Source organism: Haliaeetus leucocephalus, unplaced genomic scaffold (genome assembly GCF_000737465.1).
Source record: "Haliaeetus leucocephalus isolate CR32 unplaced genomic scaffold, Haliaeetus_leucocephalus-4.0 Scaffold678, whole genome shotgun sequence".
NCBI lineage: Eukaryota > Metazoa > Chordata > Aves > Accipitriformes > Accipitridae > Haliaeetus > Haliaeetus leucocephalus.
The window spans coordinates 4940603-4958906 of NW_010973114.1; the positions used below are offsets into that span (position 1 = coordinate 4940603).

Here is an 18304-nt window from a genome sequence, read left to right on the forward strand (position 1 = left end):
ACATGGACTTTATTCCCTGTGCCCTCAGTAGGCACTTTGATTTTCTTTTTCTAAGTGGCAGTGGAAATACTCCAAGCAATATTACTTTAAGGTGTGGGGCAGTTCTCTCTACAGTTTTGGGGGTCATCTCGCTTATGTCTAAGCCTGTGTGAAGCCCTTATCCTCAAGTTGGTTGAGGAGAAGCAGAAGGCAGACTGATGTATGACTGTGCCCAGAGTCACTAACAGTACAAGCTTCCCCAAGTGTTGTTGGGGACCTTTACATGTGTTGGCTGTGTTGGGGGATGCTGCAGCTGGGCAGTGGTTGCAGAGAAGGTGACAAAGATTATGAGAGAGACTGTTGTGATCTAACCCCAGCCGGCAACTAAGCCCCACGCAGCTGCTTGCTCACTCCCCCTGCATCGGGATGGGGGGGAGAATCAGAAGAGTAAAAGTGAGAAAACTCATGGGTTGAGTTAAATACAGTTTAACAGGTAAAGCAAAAGCCGAGTGCCCAAGCAAAGCAAAACAAAGAATTTGTTTACCACTTCCCATCTGCAGGCAGGTGTTCAGCCATCTCCGGGGACTTGGGAAGACAAATGCCATCACTCCGAACACCCCTCTCTCCCTTCTTCTTCCCCCAGCTTTATATACTGAGCATGACATCGTATGGTCTGGAATATCCCCCTTGGTCTGTGGGGGTCAGCTGTCCCGGCTGTGTCCCCTCCCAAATTCTTGTGCCCCCCCCAGCCTACTTGCTGGTGGGGTGGTGAGAGAAGCAGAAAAGGCCTTGAGTCTGTAAGCACTGCTCAGCAGTAACAAAAACATCCCTGTGTTATCAGCACTGTTTTCAGCACAAATCCAAAACATGGCCCCCTGCTAGCTACTATGAAGAAAACTAACTCTATCCCAGCCAAAACCAGTACAGAGACACAATCTGAGTTAGATCTCTTGCTTTTCATTCCCAAGAGGATGGGTCTCCCAAGGGACAGCTGAGTTGAAGATTTGTCTTGTGTAGAAGAAAATGTAGTTGAAACATGTGCTTTCCATTGTGGTTTTTAAACTGAGTTGGTGAATCAGGAATTGCACTTGCTTGATTAGATTTGTTGTGTTTTTCAGTAGTTGGTGCTTCTTTTTTTTCACCCCCTTGGACCAAACAGTCTAGAGAAGATTTGAATTCTTCCTGCAAAAAATCCAGGTCTTTTCCAAGTAATCAGTTGTGAAATGGGAAAATTGGTCTTGTCTTGGCATCAAAATTAGGTTTTTAGCTTGATACCGACTTTTTTTTTTTAACTCTGTGGTTCCTGCTTTAAAAAAAAAAAAGTAACGGTCTGAGCATAAATAGTGTTTTCAGCAAATTATCCTGGAGTCATCTGGTCTGTTAGTGCCCTGGAAGTTGTACACTGTTACATGCCCAAAATAAGTAACAGATCTTCCTGTTTTCCTATAAATGTGTGGAATTTTCATGGGTTTAAAGCTGGGTTTTAGACTTCAAAAAGCAGTTTTGAAAATACCTGATTCTTTATGGGTGACTAAAATTTAGGGCTCTCTCCCTTCTTCCCCTCATTCCGCTTCTGAAGCTGTCATAAATCTGGGAACAAAAGGAAGTTGAAATTTAACTCCCACTTGCCAAGATAAAAATCTTAATTTGTTATGTTTGATTTACGGCAAAAAAAAAAAAAGTGTTGCTCTGCATGTACTGGCCCTTAATTCACAGCTTCTGAAAGTGCTGTCATGTATTTCTGAAATCAAAAGCTTTAACTTTATGAAATTCACTTGGGAAGGGAGAATGACAAAGATGAAGAAAAGTAAGGAAAAAGGAGAACTGCTCTCTTCCAAGATCAGCAGTCTTGCAAACTGCAGTTCCTTCCTATCCAGGCTAACAACTTTGAAGCAAATGGTAAATGATTCCAGAAGTTGTTCCATGATCGATATAGTTTGGCAATTTTATTAAAAGCTATTTTAAGATTTCTCTAAAACAGTGACAAAGCTGCTTTTATAATTGGTGGGAGAAACAATATAAAGGAAAATGTGTTCAAAACCTAATTTTTTTTTTCTTTTTCCTCTATAGGTTTTTTTTAAGTATAGCTAAGAAAAAGCACAATGGAGTTCTACGAGTCTACCTACTTTATCATCCTCATTCCTTCTGTGGTTATTACAGTCATCTTCCTCTTCTTCTGGCTTTTCATGAAAGAAACTTTATATGATGAAGTCCTTGCAAAACAGAAAAGGGACCTAAAGTTTCCACCTACCAAGACTGATAAAAAGAAAACTGAGAAGAAGAAGAACAAGAAGAAAGAAGCTCAGAACGGGAACATCCACGAGTCTGACTCTGAAAGTACACCTCGGGACTTTAAGCTTTCTGATGCCCTGAGTACAGATGAAGAGCACGTCCCTCCTGTTCCCTTGAGTGTGACTGAAGCATCTACTGGCGTTAGAGAACGGAAGAAGAAGGAGAAGAAGCATAAGGCTGTTCAAGATGATCATGTAACTAAGGAGTCGGAAGGATCCAAGTCTTCAGGCAAGAAAGTAGATCCAGTCCCTGTTACAAAACAGCCCACTCCACCATCTGAATCAGCAGCATCTAAGAAGAAGTCTGGGCAGAAGAAGCAGAAAAATGGAATGGGTATCTGATGTTGCATATGCTTCTTGCACAGAACGCCAAAACTGTGTTCTGCTTTTTGCAAGGCCACAGAGTGTCTCTTACAACTGTTCTGCCTGATCTCTATGGGGCAAAGCTCACTTCTAACCTTTTCCTTTTTATGAGCTATTGCTTTTTTTCCCCCCTGTTTTTCATCTGGCAGCAATGCTCTGGTTTTCCTCCTCCCCCTCCTTGCTTTCTTCTATTAAAGATTGTTGAGTGAAAGAGTAGCTCATATCTCTGCTTTGCTCTATGGTTTGGCTACTTTTCTCTCAAGCTGTCAAAATTTTGATTTCCTGAAAGAAGTCATTAGATGTTTGCTGTGTGTGTTCTGATGCCAAGCTATGAAAAAGTTGAGTCCTAAGAGCAGTTGTTCTGATAAGGAGGGCCATCTAGAGAAACCTCGCAGCATAGTGTGCAAAGTAAATCACTGTTTAAGTGCAGGCTTAATGTACAAAGAGGTGTTTGGTGGCTGATTCATGGAAAGAAGAACTTACAGCTGCATCCCACCTGCTACACCTCTATAATTGAATGGAACTGATGCTAAAAGAAAACTGGTCCAGCTGTTGTAGCTGAAACATCCAACCTAGAACAGACTGGAAACTGTAGTCAGAATAACCTGTGACTGTCTTGACCATATCCTCAGCAGAAGTTGATATGTCTCAGTGTGGTTGTCTGACTATGGATAGAAGTTAAAAAAAATGAAAATACCCAGTTTCAGAAATAAGTGAAAACGGAGATATTTGCAGATCACCCTTTTGAGATGCAGGTGCAACAGGTTTGCTACAGGGAGTGAGGAAAAAGAAGGACATTGCTGCTTGATGTGGTGGATTTTTTTCTTTTTCAAAAAAAAAAAGGGAGAAAAAAGACCCACCCACTACCAACAAAAAAGTATCAAATCTTGTTTGTGGGTGTTCTCCAAAAATCTCTGTGGCATGGTTAAAATGTGGTCTGCAAGCACTGTTCTGAGGGCAGCCACAACTAACTCTTATCCTTGATTACAGGAGCTAACACCATAACCCTGTATTGTGTGTGTCAGCTCTGACAAGAATATTATATAGCACAGGCTGTTCAAAAAGATAAAAAATTTCTCACTAGAAACAACTTTTTAAAAGAACTGTTCCGTAATGTGAAACACTTATTTTCTGCTTCTCACAGTCCCAGTAGCTATTGGGGGTGTGTATTTAAAGTGCTTAAGTGGGTTCATGGCGGGGGGGAATAAAATACTTCCTGCAAATAAGAAACTAATATGGGTAACATGTGCCGTCTGCTCTGTTGCAGTAAAACCCGGATTGGATTTGTTAAACTGTTACTTGCATTGCCGTATGTTCTGCTTGCAGATAAGATTCCTGTCTGTTAAAACACTATGTGCTGTGGCTTTTGATTCTGCTAAACCTTCCTATTGCTTTGGGGTCTCATCTGATATGGGAAGTGTACGTGTTTGTGAAAGCATGTGTGTACGTATGTATGGATAACTTTGTGTTATGATTTAAAATACATGGGTTTCTCTTTTCTGGGAGTGGACTTTGATTATTATAGATTTACTGATTTAAAAGTGATCATGAGAATATACAGAAGAGCATATTGTCTTAATTGTCTGTTACAGATGATCAAGACAGTAAGACTGATTCTGTTGTATCTCCTGCCAAAAAGCAAGACCCAGTGCTGCTCCACCAGGAGATAAAGCAAGAAAATGTATCTGGAAAGAAGAAAGTCTCTGCAAAGAAGCAGAAAGTTGATAATGGTGAGAACACACGACTGCGACTTAGTTCAGATAAACTTGACTATTAGACCTTTTTGCCATCCACACTTTAGTTTCTCTTTCTTTGGAAAAGAAACTCATAGAAGAATAACTTTGAATTTGAAAAAGCAGGAATTCCAGGTAGGAAAGATCGTTCAGACTGAGATACTGTTTTTATTTTATGAACATCTGGTACCACTGAACATAGGATGATGCTGTGAACCTTTCTGAGCTCTTTTGGGTCCAAACATCCACACTTGAATTGAGGAGTAATGGGTTGACTTAGATGATAAGCTGAGCAGGCTCTTAAGTTGCTCTGAGCAAGGCATGTCTGGAACTGCTGCAGTCATCTGCCCCAAACAAGACTGCAGTTTTTTTAGCCGGTTGCTTTGACCACGTTCCTCCCTTATTGTCCTTTTGTTAGCTAGTTGTTGCTCCAACATAAACTGTTCATCTTTGCTGTCAAGGCCTTTACTGTTAGTCATCCCTCGTTCTCTGCCAAGATGCTGTTTCTTGTCTCCTCTTGGCTCAGTCTGCCTCTGTGTTTGTTTTTTTACAATGAGTGCTGTTGTGCCTGTGGCTTTTGGGAAGACCGTGACCATGAAGTTCTGTGAGGCCACCTTGTTAGCTTCTCAGAACTCTTCTTTACTGGGACAGCTATGAAGAAGTTGGCGGCTGGTGGGCGCTCCTGGAGTAGACAGTGTTGGTCACTGTTTCCTTTCTTCTTTGGTCAGGTCACCAGGGTCCAGATCAGTCATGGGCCCTGGTCAGACCAGGGTGGGGTTCCAAGCAGTGTAGGGTTCCTACATGTTGTAACAACTGAAACACTTTCAAGTTGTTCCTGGAAGAAACCTGCTGGTGGGGAACCTAGGATGCGATTGTCTTTTATGGACGTTCTTGTGCTTTTCCTGATGCATCCATTGCCCTTTTTTGAGGGGTCACTTTATGGACTACAAACTTGTCTGTATGTGGCAAATAAGTGTTAGTACCAGCTCAGGCAGCACTAAAGCGAAGCTGTCAGTGCTACATGGGAATAGCTCATCCATTATTTGAATGCAAGCTGTTGTCTTTTAAAACCACCTCTCCAAAATGACAGAGCAAAAATTAGCTGCAGTGGGCATCCAGATTAACCAAGACAGTGCTATGGGGATTTCAGATGTTACTGATGCTGCAAAATGTCTCAGTGATATTAAATAGATTTTGAAAGGAGGGGAATAAAATGAGGAGGGGAAGTTAATGAGGAGAGGAAGGGAAAAGGTGAGGGTGGTAACTGTATTAGGCGGTGGATATTTCTGCTAGAGCAGAGCTCTCCTCACTTCTGAGCTTGCAGTGTACCTGCAGGTGTTTGCTGACTGCTTAAGTGGAAAGACTAGCAGGTGACACAAAAAGGTCCATCTGGCCTATTCTGATTATTAACAGCAGCCAGAATTCAAAAGTGTTTTATAATGGGCTCTCTGGCAGCCAGGAATGCTTATTTGTCTTGCACTGCTGTCTGAAACCTTGCATCCCACCCAATTCCTCCTCTCTGGTCTGCTGCGTGGCATCTGTTGTCCGTCAGCCCTTCAGTCGGCTGGCTGGGTCAGTGTGCTTTCCTGCTGTGGCATGGCTCTCTGCACAACATCTTGCATACTTCAGGCAGTGCAGACCAGCAGCTCAGAAGCTGGGCAAACAGCAAATCCAGCTCTGCTGGCCGTATCTGTTGTCCCTGGTCTGTTGCTCTTCCGCTCCCCTCCCCTGCTTTTGTCTCGGCAGCGCAGGCTGAAAAGTTCTTTGGACAGAGGCTGATTCTCACCACGTTTATACAGTGCTGTGTGAATGGAGACCCGAGGCTGGTCAGTACCTCTGGGTACCTCTCTGAGTATTAATGATGCCTAAAGCCTGCGCTGACACATGAGCTATCTTCGTTAAGTGCAGTTGAGTCTGCATGTGAAATAAGCTTGATTGCTGTCCCTACTGCACATTCTGTCTAAATGGTTTTGTTCACAGATGATGTAATCTGGGTGAAAATGCTGGCAGTAAGGTGCCAGCTTTTAACAGAATAAGGACAAAAGACTTTACTATACTCACATTTCAGGGATGCTGAAAGATTTCATATGCAGCCACAACTAAAGCAATCTCATTGATGCTATGTGCAACTTTCTCATTAAAGTGAAATGAAAGTCAAATGTAAAGGTTCTTCTCTGCTACTTTTTAAAATGCTAAAAGGCAGCTTTGGAAATAGAAATTTAATTGAAGCTATTAAATTACTATGCATTAGAGACCTTTATTTAATGAACTTACCTGAAGAGCTTTAATGAGTTAAGCTGTGAAGGATAATAGAAATAGAGAGTATAAATAACTATTGAGGCTAGAGATGCTTTAATCCAACTCTCTAATATGTTATGCACCTTTTCTAAAAATGTTGATGTTAATTATTACAAAGCTTTAACCAATCCTGTGGACTTTTGATTACAGTTTTGGTGGATGAACCTCTTATTCAAGCAACCACTTATATTCCTTTGATGGATAATTCTGATGCTGGGACTTTGGAAAAGCGAGAAGCGGTTGAAGTAGCAAAACAAAACGTGAATGAGGGGATCCAGAAGAGCGGTGGCAAGAAACTGAAGAATGAGACGGATAAAGGTGAGAAACTGATAATGCAGTTTGTCTGGCATAGCCTGCTTGCGCACCTGAACAGGGAAAACATGCTGTGTCTGTAGGGAGAGGGATCCTCACTTATTTGCTAGGAAGAAGTGATTTGAGGAAAACATTTGTGGCTGCAGGACACTGTTCTTGTCTGTGCTTGTTTCTCCTCTGTCTTTGGCACTGTTGAAAGGGCTTTGCACCATCTGAATCCTTTTAACGCTGACTGTAGGCTTTTGTGTCTTCACAGTGAGCAAATGGGTGATCGCAGACCACACAGATGCATGTGAGCTAGTTTTACAGTAGATAGTTTAGGCATCGCTAACAGTGATGGACTCTGGAGCTTTCAGCAGGGGCTGTTGCAGTCTGCTTGACACTGGGAGTGCAGCTTGTATGCTCTAGAGCTGTTCATGGAGCTAGCTGGGACTGACCAGCCACTCTGCCACACAGAGGTACATGAAGCAAATTGCCAGTGGAGGTAGTCTGGCAGTTTCCAGGAAGACTTTGAATTTTCCTTTCAATGCAGTTGGAACTGGTTGGGACAGGAGAGCTTCTTTCGTACTCTCTCATCGAGGCCTGGAGTGATTCATAAGCATTGTGTCCTACCCTGAAACTTTAAACAGGCCACTGACCTGCTCAAAGCATGCCAAAGTTACTGAGCTATGAGGTGAGACCCTCAAATTTGTGGGCAGCCAGAGAGGAGAAGCCAAGTGACTGAGCAGTGGTTCCCTGCTCAGGTTTGTGCAGAAGGCTGGCTCTCTGACATTGTCTGCCTGGTCACTCACTGCACTCTTTGGAACCTCTCTTCTTAGACTTCTCTTCTAGAATGCTCAGTTGAAAGCTTCCTGGCAATTCTTTGTGGTATCTGGATTGGATTCCCACTTGCTTGAGGCTCCTCTGGTGCTTCTAGCTCAATAGCTGTATATTACTGCCCTGCAGCATCAAAGCCTCTCACGTGCACCCGTCCCCTCTCATTTCCTTTGCAAGCTGTAACCTTCTATATGAGCTCCTAATTCTCCTGTGTCAGCTGGGATTTGCCCTCCCAATATAGAAATCTTCCCCTATTCTAACTGTAAGCTTCTTGGATGCAAGGGCAAGGTATTCCTGTCTTCAGGGAGCGTAGGACTCAGGCTGGTCCAGGCCAAGCTGCTGTAGACTCCCAGCTAACTGGAATGTGGTCTCAGGATTTTGGCATATTCCTGGTAACAGCATCATTGCTGATGTCAGTGCAGCAATGATGTGATCTGAAGTCTGTGGCCAAGGCAAAGTTGGATTTAGGACTAGGAGAGAGTGTGCTAGAATTTGTCAGTGCTTCCCCTCCCACCTCCCCACACTCTGTTATTCAGTGGTTTATTTTTATGCTTGATAATTCCTCTTAGGGGCTTAGTATCACTACCACTTTCTTGTTCTTCATTTGTTTTTCAAACTTTGGAGAGGTTTGGGTTCCATGTGTTGGCTTGCTTTCAATGGCATGTTTAGCACCTGTAGTGAGAGACCTGGACCCTTCTCCAAGAGCTTTGGGACACTTTCTGAACTAAGCATCACTTTTAAGCTTTTCCCTTTTTTCCCTCCAATCCTTTCACGTACTGTTGTGCGCTGGTGAATATTGGATGGAGATGCTGCATGCCTCAGCCTTGTGCTTCCATTTACTTAAGTTAGGGGGCCACCTAATGACCTACGTGTGTGTGCAGCCTGGTTTTCATATGAACAATGTTTTTTTTGTCCCTGTTAGAGCATAGTTCAGTCGAACTGTGTTTCTTTGTTTGTGTCTCTTTAAACACTCAGTCAGCCATTAAAAGGGATCTTACTGATTTATCTTTCTACTGCTGAACTCCTTCTGCAGCAGATCGTTTCCAAACTTGGACTGAGGGAATATTTTTCTGGTTTCCATATATTGTAATCAGAAATGTGCCAGTTTTTAAATTCATTACCTTGTCAGTTGCATATTGCTTGTGGAGCCAGGCTGTCCTTTAAATTGATAGCTCAGTTTGAATTACTGTCATAATACACTAGAAAGGACTCTTCAAGTTTTCACATTTATGCTATATTTTCCTCCAAAATCTGTGTTATGCTTTGTCTTTTTGCTAGCAACACTATAAATGTTACCAACTGTACAAACAAAGCGGTGGGATTTTTTTCCCAAAACTATCAGCTGGCAGATTGTTATCAGATTTAAATTGGAGAGATGTTGTTTTTGCTGAATGTTCATGACCCCTTGCTTCTTGGCATTTCAGACTGAAATTAAATATAATGCATAATGATACCCCCATCACATGCTCTTTCGAGGCAAAATAAATAATTCTGTATGGAGTCCAAAGTAAATATATCCTCCCTTCTGTGTTGCAGAGAATGCTGAAGTGAAATTTAAAGACTTTGTAATGGCCATGAAGAATATGATCTTCACTGAAGATGAGGCCCGTTGCATAGTGGAGGTGTTAAAGGAAAAATCCAGTGCAATTCATGATGTCTTGCAAAAGGTGAATGACTGTGGGGGGGGCAGGGAGAGAAGACTATTAAATAAGCAGAAATTGGAAGAGATGCTGTCAAATTAGCTATATCAATGTTCTGATGTGATTTCTGCATTCTGTCTTTGGAAGACTTTTTCCAGCTGGTCTGTGCTTGCTTTGCATGCAGAAAACAGTTGTCAGATGTCTGTGTGCTGCCATCTGCCATCCCATGGGCTGGCTAGACAGGCTGATGGCTTTTGACCGCTCATAAAGAGCAGACATAACCATGCAGAATAAGGTACATAATATAGGACTGCTGCTGCAGCTGACACATGTGTATTGGCATGGGGGAAGGCTTTCTGGTGACTTTCAGGAGTGACCTTTCACAAATGGGTAAATAGGAGAAACTATAGTAGAAATTAAGAAAAAGTTGCAGTGGCTGTGCACTTGATCAGCTAATCCTGTGTTTTGCAAGCCTCTCAATCTTAAGTCTATACATTCTAGTCTGCTGACTTCTTTGGATGTTTTTCATAGGATTGTAGGGCAATTGAGATTTGGAAGGGACCTTGGGGGGTTTGTAGTCCAACCTCCTACAGAAAGCAGGGCTAGCTCTGAGGTCAGCCCAGGCTGCTCAGGGCTTCCTCCAGTCTGGCTTGAAACCTTCAGGGACTGAGACTAAACAACCCCCTGGGCAACCTGTGCCAGTGCTTGGCAGTTCTTTTCTAATATTTGTGTTAAGACAGAAGAGAATGGTGACCACTGATATCTTACAAATATCTACTCCTCCCTCCCATGACTCATTATGATTGTCACTCTGTGCTTGTAACATCCTGTTTGTCACCCTTGAAGTCTTGCAATTCTGTATTCTTCTGCAGATGTGGTACCAGAACAGAAATGCAGAACTGGGTATGTGTCAACTGAGTTAATGCAATATAGTAGCATATCCTACAGTTTGTGTTGGAAGGGGCTTCAGGAGGTTGTGCAGTCCAACCGCCTGCTCAAAACAGGTTCAACGCTGAATTTGGACCAAGTTGCTTAGGGATTTGTTAGAGCTAAACCTGTAGGATCAAAATGGGTTCCTGGGTTTGTATACAACCAAAAAATGTAGGTTTCTGTAGATGGAAATGTGAGTGTTTTTCTATCTGTAGCTCATGCAAGACATTGACAGTGTGTTTTGCCCTGCATATGTACACAATACCGCCAAAGGAGAACTTACAAACAGATTCAGAGTGCATTTATGAGACTGACACTTTTTGCTTCTTCAGTTATCAGAATTCATTGAGTGAAGTCTGAGCAAAAATGTCTAGAAATTTTGCCCCTTACTGCAATCAGTTCATTTTTAGGACTAGTATACAAGTGACAGGACCGTGGGGATTGTTCCTCTAGTTCTGTTCACTGTAGTATCTCTGAAACTTTGTGTGTCAGTGTGCCAGCAGAAACATAATTATGTCAACTGGAGACTCTCCTGTGAAGTGGAAGGAGAGACCAGATCAGCGTTCCTTTTTTCCCTTTGTAGCGAGATACTTCAAGAGATTAAGTTTGCTGGATTATAACCGCTTTGAGTGTGGGTTGGACCAGGTGATCTTGGAAGTCCCTTCCAACCTCAATTATTGAATGATTCAGCATCTCTGCATCTTTTTCCTTTATTTCTCTTAATGGCTGTTCTTTGTTTTCCCCAGTGCCACCAGAGTGTCTTTCTTCCAATGCAGAAGCACCTTAAGAGCCCATTTGTTCTCTTAATTGGTTTCAGTGTGATTGAAAATGCATTTCCTTGTCTAATGAAATCAGCACTTCAGGATCCATTAACAGTAGAACTGGGTACTGGTGGTGCCATGTATACCATGCAGACGGACAATTTGGGGGCAGGAGGGGGTGTTTCTTCCTCTCAAGTTTGCTCTGTTGCCTGCTAGTGAGCTGTGCAAGTACTTTTGGCATGTATGATCATTTTTACGTACTTCTGCTGCAGGCCAGCAAGGCTGAGTCGGCTGCAGCTGTACATCAGCTACAAGACAAAGAAAAAATGCTTGCTGCGATGAAGGAGGAGGCAGCTGTTGCAAAGGAGCAGTGCAAGCAGCTAACCCAGGTAAATCTAAAGAGGTTCAGACATAGAGAGAGCTGTGGGAGAGGAGCAGGGGCTTGTAGGACTAGCAGCCAGCAAATGCTGGTTTACTGAGCTTAGTATAAATTGAAAGGTGGAATTTTTTATATTGGGAAAGCTTACCAAGACACTGTGTTTGGTTTTATGATGCTATTAATGTATTTATGCAGTTATTTTCCAGTGATTTTTCTAGAGTTCATTTACTGAGACTTTTAAGCTGAGACTATTTTTCTTTTCAAAAGGTTACATAAAAGAACACTTCATGAGTATAATATGGTTTTGTGGATGTAAATATTAAACACCTTTTCTGCATTGCAGCTTTAATTTGGTACATATTCTAGCATTCACATGCTTGTGTGCTTCTAGGCACAACAGTCATCAGTTTTTGTCAAGAAGGAAGCTACAGAAAGTGTAGACTGCCTGCTTAGCCCCTAGTTGCAGCTTGTATTGCTTTAGACTTACAGGGTTGCTCATGCACCACTGTCAAGACTAGATTATGAAACTTTTTTACGAAGATTTCAGAGGAAAGTAGTTACGGTAGAACAAGTAATTAGGCAGATACGGAGTCAACTGGAGACTCCTGGGGGGAGGATTCTTATGTTTTGGCTAGTTTGGAAGCACATGGGCATTAGGCTCAGGAAAGTTGTGTTGTGGGACGAGAGTTGGGCACAGAAAGCTGGGTGGCTAAAGATGGGAGCAGAGCGGCCAGAGGACACGGGAGTTGTGAGCCTTGGCTGGTGAGAAGGGAAGAAGGGAGTGGATATTGTGTGAGCTCCTGGCAGGGCACAGGTAGGTGTATATTTGCGTGGGATTGAGAGGTTTGGGATAGTCAGTATGTAATGGTAGGGAGAAAGGACTTGTGTTTGGAAGGGGAAAACAAACTCTGGCTCAGGACTGCAGAATGAAAGCAGGGAGGTATCTGCTGCTGAAGAAGCAGAGGGAATGTATGAAGGAGCCTGGGTGTGGGGGAAGCTAATGTGTTTGGGGAAAAAACATCTGCGAAGTGGTGCTTGTGAAGGCAAGGCAGGAGCTGCGGAGAAGTAGGGATCATCGGGGATTTTTGCCATCTGGATTGGGGGAGGGAAGGGAGAAGGCGAAATAAATGGGCATTTCTGAAAGCCACGAGAAAATGGGTAAAACTAACATTGCTGCAGTGCTAAAGTATCAGGATAAACAAGGGAAAAAGCTCAGCTTGACTGACAAAAAGCTCTTATCTTCTAATTAACGTGTTTCTCTGAAAACGCTGCCAAAAGCTACGGAGGGACTTTAAGGTGCAGAGGTGTTCCCACAGGGGTGTTGATAAAGGTGATAACTGGAGAGGATAAATGAGAGCAAGAGGTGCCTGACCTTGGAGGTATTTGGCAAAACACAAGCTAGGTGAAAGTTAATCTTCCCAGGATCTCTGGCACTGCCTTGACAGGGTAGCTGGGTTAGTGAGGACTGCAGATGGATGGTGGAATTGGTGGAGGGGTAGAAGGAAGCTGCAGTATGTCGTGGTGCCCTTCTTTTTGTTGCGTCTTAGCAGATGCAAATAGAACATGGAGGAGGCTTTTGTGTCAAGCTGTTTACGCTGTATTTGCAGAAGTGACTTCAAACTTTTGGTGTGACTCAGGTTCCTAAATGCCTCTGTGAACATGGGCTTGGGAGCTCGTGTCGCTTACTTCGTTCAGGGGGAGCAGCCTCCTGAAGCTAGTAAGTTGGATCTAAAAGAGAGAATAGCTTTTATTTAAATTAAAATGTGGAAAAAAGCTGTAATTACTCTGAAGAGATGGAGGGTATTCAGGCTAATAATTTAGAGTACTTAAATTATGTGTCAAGCTCCCTGGCACTCTAAGGAACCGCACGCTGTGCTGCATAGCTGGAGACACCTGAAGCTTAGATGGTACAAATACCTCATTCTGCAATGGGAGCGTGCTGAAAGCTGCACTTTAATGGTTTTGCTTACTAAAGCAAGTACATTTATATTGCGGAGGAGCAGCTCTATGGATTTCTCAGGTGTCTAGGTTGAATTATGGTCTAATAAATGATTAATCTAAATAGCAATGTGTATTTTCATTTGAAAGCTGTAATATGGCATCATGCTGGTGGGATTCGGAGCTTGTCTGGCTGTTGCTGGGTACTAATAGTCCATATCCTCTGGCAAAAAGGTTGACTTTGCAACCTGCTACAAAGCAATTATTTGCTCTAAAATGCTCTGTTGTTTCATCACAGTTCTTTACCTGCGTTCTTCAGTTTTGCCAACTTGGGATGAAAATATAAGCTCTGCCCTGTGTGATATCCATGGTTTTAATTGTTAGGACTCTGTAATTTGGCCAAACTTGATAGAAATAAGGCTCCAGCTCTTCTGAGACAACAGAAGATCAGCATTTAAACTAGCAAAGCTCTTTTTAACAAACGTGAAATTATGCTGATCCTAAATCCTCATAAAGGTGCTGGAAGTTTGGTCAGGTCTAACGTTGTAGTTTCTCTGAGCAAAGATTGATGCTGACTTTGATTTGATGCACACTTGCTATATTTTTAGTTATCTTAAAACACTGACTCTAGAAATGAGCAGTAGATGACTACTTTCCCTTTTTCCTTTCACTCCCACCCAAGGAGCTGGTTGCAGAAAAGGAGAGAAATGGGTTGCTTACAGCGAAAATGCGAGAGCGCATCAACACGCTAGAAAAGGAGCACGGCACTTTTCAGAGTAAAATACATGTTAGCTACCAAGAATCTCAGCAGATGAAGATAAAGGTAAATGCTTTACCAAAACTGTTCGAGTTGATGTTCATGCACAAGCAGATCAGTACTGAGAAATCGTATCTTTAGCCAGGGTGCAGCATTTGTTTGCTTACACAGAAATTGACTTCACTAGTTACCCTGAGCCTTGAATGCAATGTGCTGGTAGCTGGTGGTGTAACACATCTGCATAAGGATGGGAAACTTTGTGGCAGTTTCCTGACTTGAAAGAAGGACAAGGTATTCTCATAGGTGACTTTTGTAGTCTGTGAAAGACCAGTCCTAGCTAGACAGCCTGTATCTCATCTAGTTAGTTTTCCTTCGTGGTGTTCTGCTGAAATGTTACTCAATTAAAGTGCAAAATCTAACTGGAATACTCAACTTGAGAGCCACTAACGCTAATGATCATTTACCAGTTGATACATCTCGTTTTTTAAATTGTAGTACAGAGTGACAACATAGCATAATATACAAGAAATATCATTGCCTGGGAGAGTGCTTTGCTGAAAATATTTGAATGGCTGACACTTGCATTTCTTTGAAGACCCTTGTTACTCTCTCCTGAAGTTGTATTATAATGGAGTGACCTCAGAAGAGTTTGTTTCATCAGATTAAGAAGTTTAAGTTTTCTAAGAAAAATGGCCCCCTTATACCAACTTGACTGGTGCTTAGGTTTCACATTCTAGGTTTTTTTTTCCTGTATAAATGTCACAGCACCAAGCCCAGCATGTGAGCTTTCCAGCTTTAATACTGTATCTTCTGTCTTGGCGCTTTGGAGAGTAGTGTCTCTGCAGTTTTGGAGCAGGACTCCAAAGGATAACATCATTTGAACCTATATAGACAGCTGCATAATGAGAGGGTCTTACTGCTGGCTGGGGAGGGCGAAGGCGATCTGGGCGCAACTGAGTGGCTTTTGCAAATGCTGCTGTCTCAGGTAAAGCTGGAGAAAGGATGTGCAGAGGAACCAGTGCTCTGGTTCTGCTCCCCCTGCTGATATGCTCTAGCATTGCAGAGAAGCTGAAACGTAATTGTCAAAGCTTCCAGTTATATGGGGTTTGTGCCCCTGATTCTGTTGGAATCTTGTATATCTGTTGGCATTAAAAAAAAAAAACAAGGCGGGGGGGACCCAACCCCAACAAACGTCCAAGGACCAACTTGTTATGTGTGGTGGTGCTGAACTGGAGGTGGCTGCCCTACAAGGGACTGCTATCTCCTGCTGTGGTTTGTGTTACACAAACATTTGTTTGGATTTTTTTGTATACAAAATCCTCACTGGCGAGTCAGCCATTTGATGAAACTGGGTCTTGGAAATGGTGTCAGCCATATCTCCAAACTGGCACTGGTAGAAGAAGAAAGTATTAGAGCTGTATGTGCTCGAGGATTTTCAAAGCAGACTGCTGGGCTGTAAGACCAGCTATGCTGTTGTCTACATATGCAGAGTCCATTTTTTCCCTTGGATCCTGTCTTCTGATTTTTGTTTGCACTATTCTGAAGCAGCCTTGGCTTATCAGGGCTTCTTTCTGCCTCAGTTTTTAACCATGTTGAAAATGCAATCAAAGCATATTATGCCTAAATAAAGGATCTATTTCATAATCTTAACTTCAGGATATTAGAAGAGGACTAGCCTTTTGTAGTTTACATGCTATAATCTGTGTATTGTTAGTTATTTTATACTTTTTCTGCTTTGTTTAAAGGCTCTGTAAACTTCTAATGTTAATTCACAGTACATTTATTTTATTTCCCTTTGGAAAAGGAATATATTGATATCCAGTTATTGACAGGTATCTAAAGTTATACAGCTGAGCAATCGGTATCCTAAGTAACACTTGTGTAGTCTTTTAAACAAACAAACAAAAAGGTTGCCTTGATAAATAGGTTGATATACTGGTGTAAAAGGAAACCGTTGCTTTTATTTGAGCAAAAGGGTCTGAGTTGCACAGTTTAGTTTAAGAGTGGGTGTGAGAGGAAGGATGTAAAGCTGCCCTTCTCCCAAAAAATCTGCTTAGTTTTATTTACTTAAACTATTGTGGTATCTTATCTACTGTTACAAGTGCTTGGGTTTTTTATTGCTCCTTACTTTAATCTTTTTTGGAATTGATCTTTCTTTCCCCATCAGTTCCAGCAGCTCCGTGAGCAGATGGAGGCAGAAATAAGCCACCTGAAGCAGGAAAATGGTATCCTGAGAGATGCTGTCAGTACTTCTACCAATCAAATGGAGAGCAAGTATGTTAGCAGTTACTCGGAGCTCTGTGTGTTTTTAAGCCTTCCCTGAAGGGTTGTTCTGGCTTCTGCTCCTTTTGTTTCTATCTCCTTGGCTGTCTGTGAATTTGTGGTTAAACTAGGAACACAGATATTTTGGGCTGGGGAGGTAGCTATTTGTATTTGCTTTCAAAACAGATAACTGTCTTTCTAAAAGCTCAGGCTTCAAATTGATAAGAATGGGTGCTGAGGCTTTAACAGAAAGAAGTGCAGAAGTGCTCAGCCACAGTTGGTGTTTTTGGCAGGATATGTATCCTTTCCTCAGGGACTTTAGGAGAGGTGCTGATGCTGGCCTCCTGGGAGAACAGCACTCAACTTATAAATCAGTCTTGCAATAAGAAAAAAATATCAGTGCCCTGCAGTTAACGATACCGCTGGGCTGGCACTTGGATTTCCATCTGCTGGTCTTGCAAATATGTGCAGAAACAAAAAAGCATCTCAAGATTTTGTCTTTTGTGAGTTATGACTTAGGCTGCCCCTGAGTTGGCAGAGAGGATTGTACGTGGTGTTGTAAAAGCTGAGCACCCTGGTAAGGTGTATAGTCAGATGGGTGAATTGCTGCTGGTGGGCTTCTGCCTATAGAAAGCAAAACCAGCACTTTATTATGCTCTTGGATATTTGATTTGTTACTGTTGGAGACTAGAGTGTCAAAGCCACTGTCAGGACTTGGAAAGGGCTCCGTATCTTCCTTTTCTGGCAGAGATGCTGCTTCTATATGGACCTTTCTGTTAATTGCTTCTGTGCTGCTGAGCACAGCTCAGCAGAGGTGTGTTCTGCTCCCTGCATGTGTTCTTCTGGGGCAGGTTGATGTAATGAGCGCGTGGAGAAGGGTACTGGTACCCTGATTTTAGGTGTCCTGTCTGTAGAAATGAAGCATCTCTTTGGCAGTTACCTCAAAATCCTTAATTCATGCAAACTTAAGATAAAAATAAAATGCTTTTATTTGCTTATACACAAAGGGGAGCCTTTTAAAATTCTTCCCTTGGGCTGTACAAATGCATCTTCTCTCCCTAAGTGAGAGAGTGCATCAGATATCTATTAACTTATGAAAGTAAGTCAAGGCCAGGAGGCAACGTATAGTCTGTAGGGATGCATGCAGTAGTCTAGGAGGAATAGTCTTGAGTAAGTTTGAGATCAATAATCCTTTATAGGAAGAGGAAAGGAATGTGAATTTCCATGTGAGACCTTTCCTTACGCTAAGCCTCTTTAGTTTATATAAGCCTGTCCAAATTATGCCCATCATCCTGCAAACATTTTAAAGGAACTGATGCTTGTGGCTTATTGCTGACCTTTTGTTTCTGACTCAGTGGGTTGTAGCTGCTGTGCTGTGCTGATGGCCAAGAGTACCTGACCCTTATCCCTTTGCTAGGATGAAGCAGTGTGGGGAAAAAAAAACCCAAACAAAAAGCCTACCCAGTACAGTCCTCTGGCTGCAAATATAGGACTTGGTGTTGATATTTGAGTAGCTGTTGTTATGGCCTGTGCTTCTTGTAAAAAAAAAAAACCTGTGAAAATGTTTATTTTTAGGCAGTCGGCTGAACTGAACAAACTGCGCCAGGATTATGCTAGGCTGGTGAATGAGCTGGGAGAAAAGAGCAGTAAGCTGCAGCAAGAGGAGCTCCAGAAGAAGAATGCGGAGCAGGCAGTTGCTCAGCTAAAGGTGACTTGGGTTTTCCCTGCCTGTTGAGTCGCACCCAAGGCTTTATTTATCTGAGCCAAGTTCTGAATCAGGTGGGATGTGAGGTGTGTGAGAATAGCTTCAGCTGTTGCCCTGGCCACTAAATGTCTCTGTCTTCT

The 18304-nt window shown here is 42.5% G+C and overlaps 1 protein-coding gene across 1 annotated transcript in view; it reads left to right on the forward strand.

The window, feature by feature from the left end:
* The first annotated feature begins 2081 nt into the window (after window positions 1–2081).
* Window positions 2082–18304, forward strand: part of KTN1 (kinectin 1 (kinesin receptor)) — a 54309-nt gene continuing 38086 nt past the window's right edge. Inside the window, exons 1-8 of the mRNA XM_010579814.1 lie at window positions 2082–2604; window positions 4226–4363; window positions 6815–6982; window positions 9329–9459; window positions 11396–11512; window positions 14123–14263; window positions 16365–16471; window positions 18035–18167. Coding sequence (XP_010578116.1) covers window positions 2082–2604; window positions 4226–4363; window positions 6815–6982; window positions 9329–9459; window positions 11396–11512; window positions 14123–14263; window positions 16365–16471; window positions 18035–18167 — 1458 coding nt within the window. The remainder of the gene's footprint in view (window positions 2605–4225; window positions 4364–6814; window positions 6983–9328; window positions 9460–11395; window positions 11513–14122; window positions 14264–16364; window positions 16472–18034; window positions 18168–18304) is intronic.